The 6,183-nt window shown below is 37.1% G+C and overlaps 1 protein-coding gene across 2 annotated transcripts in view; it reads left to right on the plus strand.

The window, feature by feature from the left end:
- LOC145285928 (uncharacterized) overlaps positions 1 to 4,399 on the plus strand; it is a 41,684-nt gene extending 37,285 nt beyond the window's left edge. For both annotated transcript variants that reach the window (XM_080134430.1, XM_080134429.1), the window contains exon 6: positions 985 to 4,399. In XM_080134430.1, the coding sequence (XP_079990556.1) occupies positions 985 to 2,181 (1,197 nt within the window). In that variant the 3' untranslated portion in view covers positions 2,182 to 4,399. The remainder of the gene's footprint in view (positions 1 to 984) is intronic.
- Positions 4,400 to 6,183: the final 1,784 nt, after the last annotated feature.

The raw sequence follows: 6,183 nt of genomic DNA on the forward strand, positions 1-6,183 counted from the left end.
CATCAGTGACCTACTTTTCATGTTATCTCATATTACCCTGATGGGGGAGAGGCTAAATGGGTTCTCGACCATGCCCAAGTGTCTCCGACAGACTAGCGAAGTGAAGGAGGCGTCTTACTTTTCCTTTGTGTAGTGCTAAACGTAGTAAAAGTCCATACAAAACCCTAAATCAAAACAAAATTAATCCAGTTAAGAAAGTTCAAAAAAACTAAAAAATCTTATTCTGAGTTCAAATTATTTTGAAAATATGATTTTTTCACATTGAAATATTAAATCTACATTTTGTTCGAAGAGTGTTGTACTGTTACATATTAAGGACCTTACATCAGTAGCGATAAAGTTAGCTACTGTGGACTTTGACAAGGGTCACACTGAGTGAATGATAACCCAGATCTGTAAAAGAGAATCGTTCCCAGGGTTGGATGAAAAATGGGTGACATAAAGGTGAGGTAGGAGGGAAACAGATCAAGCAGTAGACAAAAGAGAGTTGGACGATGATGAATGACATCATGTTTTCAAGCTGAGAAAAACAAAGTTTTCCAAATCAATATCTATATGGAAGCCATATGAATGAGATACCATCAATAATGTAGACAACTTAGTAATCTAAACGAAATGTTACTCTGATGTTCTCTGTTGATGTGAGTCACTCATTTCAGTAAGTTAGGAAGTTAAGAAGTAAATAATTGGTTAAGATAACATTAATCTCTCTCCTCTATTAATACTCTTCAAATAAAACCTTGAAGAAAACTCAGTGAACGTCTCCTTGTGTCCTCTTTCTTCATGTTTATTCCTATAGCAAACACTAGACAAAACAGGGATAATGAAAAAAAAAGCGACTATTAACACAAGTCGAAAAAAGGTGACCATATATAAACACCCTGCACATATGAAGGACACATATATATATTAAAAACATTTTTATTTGTTTTTGAAAATATAGCAATACTTATCTCTGTATTTTTTTTTCTATCTTTCTTTAAGGAATTTAAAATATCAAGATCGCCGAAGATAAATATCAACCAATTGAAAGCAGCATCATTCCTATTAATGAATGACATAATACAACAGAAGAATGGCGCTGGAGATGGAATAAATGCACAGAAACCTCATTTGGAAACGAACCCAGTACCAAAAAAGAAAACTTCTCAGAGAAACCAGAAAAGGGCTCAATCTTCAAAGTCAGGCTTGAAGACAGAAGAAATACTCCCTCTAACTTTTACCGGTGATGAAATCCCTATATCCAATTTCTGCCTTCAAGGATTTAAAAAAGAAGTTCTTTCCACTGATGCCTTTTCTGAACTGATGCTTAACCATCATAACACGGGTGCAGCAATCAGGGATGTGCATGTTGAGTCCCATGCGTCACCAAATTCAGGCAATGACATCCCGATCTCGAGGAAATTCAGAGCCAAGCAGGGTTGGCCTGTGAACAAACAATTTCAGAAACGCATCCTGAACCAAGTAAACATGTCGTGCCTGTTTGCAATTCAGCAGGCATACCAGGATCAGCAGCGGATCAATTACCAACAGAAAAGAACGGAAGCAACACAACAGCAGCATACTGAACGTTGCCTCGCCCAGAGAAGACGCCAGATATTACAGGAAAAGAAACGCAACATGATGGTACAGGAGAAAGAAGCACAGAAGCAACGAATCCACGAGGGTATCAGTCAGAATGCAGCGAAGAAGACTAAATACCTGGAGAAACAGCGAGAGCTCCGCAGCAGAGCCCAATTGGCCCACAGCCGCATGGAAGAAGATATCCTGTTCATGCAAGAGTTTGACCAGAGACAGTTCTCCATAACTAGAGCGTTGTCAAAAAATGACAGGCAGCAACTGGAAGAAAAGGCGACTCTCCGAAAGAGAACCTCCGTGAAAGAATTGAAGCAGCATCTTCAGTCGAGCCATGAGAGGATTAGAAACTTCCAGATGCAGAAGATTGCTGTCCGGCAGGCTAAAAGTATCGAGCAAAATACCAAGATCCGTGAAAGCGTTTCGCAGATCGCTCTGCAAAAGTTAAAGGAGGCACAGGTGAGAGTGAGCCAGCAAAAAGGCGGAAAGAAACAAAGTGATCTTTGTAACCTTCCACGGATCATTGTGAATGAACACGGCAAAGGAAAGGGCGAAGAAATTGAACAGCAACGAGAAGTACTTAAAAAAGAGGAAAAGATCATTTAGAGTTTAGTATATATAATACAGGCTTTTCAAAAACTCATCATTTATTTAAAAATAATTAAAGTATATTTCTGACTGGCAGGCTTACCTGGTTTTGCCTGGAGAAAAAAAAAATGAAACATATTTCTATTAAAACTTCTATTGCTCTATCTTTCTCCTTCCATTTCTCTATCTTTCTCTTTCTGCCTCCAACCCTCTGTTTTTCCTATGTCCAGCCTATTCCTCTCTGAACATACACACACATAACTACTGTGTATATAACAAATTCCTTGAGGAATGATTTGGCAATTTATTTCCAAATTGGTATATATAATGGCTGAAAAACGCCCATCCCCCTGACAGAACCTGGCCCAGTTGTCTCCCAAAGAATGATTTTTTTTTTTTAATTTAAGTATTTTTTATCCAGGGTAATGCTAATCAAGAATACTCCAACTTTGTGGATGTTTGTTTTATAGTTTTTTACTTTTAGCTAGACACACACACAATCCCCTTTATATAATAGATAATAACAAAACTTATACTCTGAAAATAAATAACATTAAAAATTTGTTTTACAGCGTTATTTTTATTACGCCATCTTGTTTTAGCTTTACTGCCCTCTGGATGTAACACAAGAGTATGTTAGAATAGTTATCACTGTAACAACTGGCCCATTTGATATAATGATAGCAGTGTTTGCTAATCGGCTGAGAGACCAAGGTTCAATCCTTGATCAAGGTATACCGTTAAATAGTAAAAGGGATATTTGGATTAAAGGATTTGAGTAACACCTTAATGATCAGAGATGAGCTATAAATAGAAATTAATGGAACCATGTAACTTCCGGTTGGAGGGAGGGAATTTTTGGTTTCATTTTGGCTAACAACTGAAACAAACGGAATAGAAAATGTTGACATTCCTGAGGAAACCCTGTGAAGGCTGGGGTGGCTACGTATAATGTAACTAGGTGTAAATAAACAAGCGATCTATCGGTCTATCTGCCTTTGTCTCTCTCCTTCTCTTCTTCTCACGCGCACACAAATGGACTATCATTCTGATGTTTTAGCCCTTTACTGCCAGAATTTTTTAGGCAATCAATACATTTTTTAATCATGAAACCCACACGTGAAGGACGTTAGTGTGCAACTGACCCACAAACATAAACAAACACCTCATTCACTTGTTGAACCATGCATAGATCTGTACTTTTTTTTTTTTTTTACATGGAGGTCACCACTTATCAAGGCCCAGAAGCCACTCGAGGATAAGGGTTATTGCATGTACAGTAATCAACGGGATAGTGTTGCAGTATTCGTTAGTATTGGAGATTTGATAACGTGTTATTACTTAAGGGGGCGATTCATCAGGAATTTGTTTATGTTGGACTTGAAGACATCCAAGTTGAAGTCAGGTGGGAAACAGGCAAGCGGTAGAGAGTTCCACAGGCGTGCAGTTCTAAGAAAGAAGCTTTGTTCATGGAATCTACGTTTTGATTTAGGCACAGATAAAGAGTGGGGAAAATTATTGGTAGTCGTTTCAGCTAGACGGGTGTTTATCATGAGAGATTGGTGAGGGGGGGGGGGACCAGAGATTGGAACTCAGACGAGCACTTGCCATGGAAATAGAGAAAAGGGCATCCTCTTTGAAGACCAGTTGGGCTGACAAGCCATAAGAATAAGAATAAGAAACTTTTTGTAAATAAATAAATTTATATACATCAGCGTCCGAGTATTTTAGCTACCGACAATCAATGGCCTGGGTTTACAACAAAATGCAGTTGTATAATGTACGCCCACAGTAAGGCATAATATTCATCCGTCCCTCTAAAGAACTACTTCAGCCCCATTGAGAGTCACAGTCTGTTAGTAGAGAGAACCCCGGAAGCAATGAGGAAAGACATCCTATTTCTTTCTCTAGTCTCTGTCCACTAGATGCTCAAGCATCGACTATCTTCACCCAAGGATAACTGCTGATGGACCTTCGACAGCCCAAATAACTTTCCATCTTTCCTTTTTTCACTTTGACACTATCCAACGTTCTTCCACCTACACTGAACGGTGTAGGTCATTGAATAAATCATTTCATTGTTGTTATGAAAAAGGTTTTGTTTTTCCTGTCATTTGACAGTTTTCATTCAAGTGTGTCTTATTTCTATATATTTTCAAGAAACATCTCATTCTCACATATGTTGTGTCTAATTGTATGTATTTGCAAGAAATAAAAAGAAAATTTAAGCTCCAAATAAGAGTTTTCATCTATGAGGTACCTTAAATAAGTTTCGAGACATTTTTGTACAGGCATTTAAAATTGTTGTAGACTTTTGAAAATTCAGTACGTTCTTGCTTTACATCTTATGAGATGACTGAACAAATTTTATGATTTCAAGTTCAAATGAACAGCTACAGCAGGAATTGGAATACACCCTACTAAAGCCTGATTGTCACAGATGGTGAATTTCAAAAATGCAATCTGGATATGAGGACACTTTAGAAGAATGATATGTAATAAAGTTCTGTTTTAAACTTGGAAAAAATGCCACAGGAACGTATGGAATGCTTCAGACTGCTTTTGTACCATCTTACATGAATCAAGCATCAGTTTTTGCTAAAGATCATTGTGCGTCTATAAAGACAATAAGTGCACAGTTTGATGTGATGAGGAGATTACTTCAAGGGGTGGGCTAGAGTTTCATCTGTGTACTATCAGTAAAAGTGTCCAGATGTAAAAAGTCTTGAAACTTATTTAAGGCACCTCGTAACATGCCACTTTTTGGGGAGTTGGATAACCCCGTATTTAAACAGCTTCATAACAAATCTTACTCTCGTGGGAAATCCATAAAAAAGGACTATAATTTTTATATTTCACCTGTTCAAAATCAACTTTGAAATCTAGTGGGTAGGTGATCTCTTCCGTTTGTCACATCCCCTTTCTTCCAGAAGACAGATAAAACAAAAGAAAAATATCTGGTTCAATCCTCCTTATACTAACAATGTCAAAATTAATATCCCAAAAGATTTTTTTTATAAAATTGTGAAAAACCCTTTGAAATACGCACAGAAATATAGAAAAATTTTTTTTAATTCTAAAATCTAATATGTCACTAGACACGATTTCAAAATTTTTCTCGCAGAAGACACCTTGCTAATATTTCTCTACTATATCATTATTTCCATGGGAGGTGCTCAACTGAGCCCCAATCCCTGGTTCATCCTTGTCAGAACGTTTTCTACCATAATGGAAAATAAAATGATTATTTATTCCTATGTGTGTTTTCTACCAGGCAGAATTCCCACAAACAAAGCTTCTTTGCCATAGCTGCTTGTCTATGGAACACATTACCATGGGACTGCTTCCCTGCAGATTAGCATATGGTCGCCTTCAAATCCCATGTAATAAGTTTTTGTTATGAACCGCTCCCATAACTATCCAAACTGGATCTATTTCAACAATCGTTCTCAATCCTATCATGATATTCTTCATCTCTCAACTGACAATCATTCCATCTCATTAACTCTTATCCTCAAGTGGCTTTTGTCCTTTGTAAATAGTGACACTTTAATGAAAAAAAAAAGCAAAACATTTTCTAAGCATTATCACTACTTTATTCTTAACCGAATTTGAAACTAATCACAATTCTATGATTGTCACATTTCTTAAGCAACATTTTAGCATAAAATTATTCTAATTTGGACGCAAAAAGATGAGACAAAGCATCAGGTTGGCAATGTTGAATAGTTTATATTTAACTAGTCTGGATGCCCGGTGTTACCCAGGTGTTTGGAGGTGTGTGTTGAGTAAAATAAAAAAAAAATAATGGTAGTAGGCAGGCAGGCTTGAACCCATACCGCAAAGGAGGAAAAGAACGTGAAAAGAAAAAAAAATGATGTCTTTGCTGTTGCATCCATCACCAAACGGGAAGTGACAAAGGTTCAAAGAGGAGATAACTTTCGAAAATATCAGCGAAAAAAGTGACCCCTCCTTGTAGAAAAGTGCCTAGTTAAGGGTGAAGGAAGTCATGTTTTTAGC

This window comes from Euprymna scolopes, chromosome 10, assembly GCF_053919585.1.
Source record: "Euprymna scolopes isolate OS-2025 chromosome 10, ASM5391958v1, whole genome shotgun sequence".
Classification (NCBI taxonomy): domain Eukaryota; kingdom Metazoa; phylum Mollusca; class Cephalopoda; order Sepiida; family Sepiolidae; genus Euprymna; species Euprymna scolopes.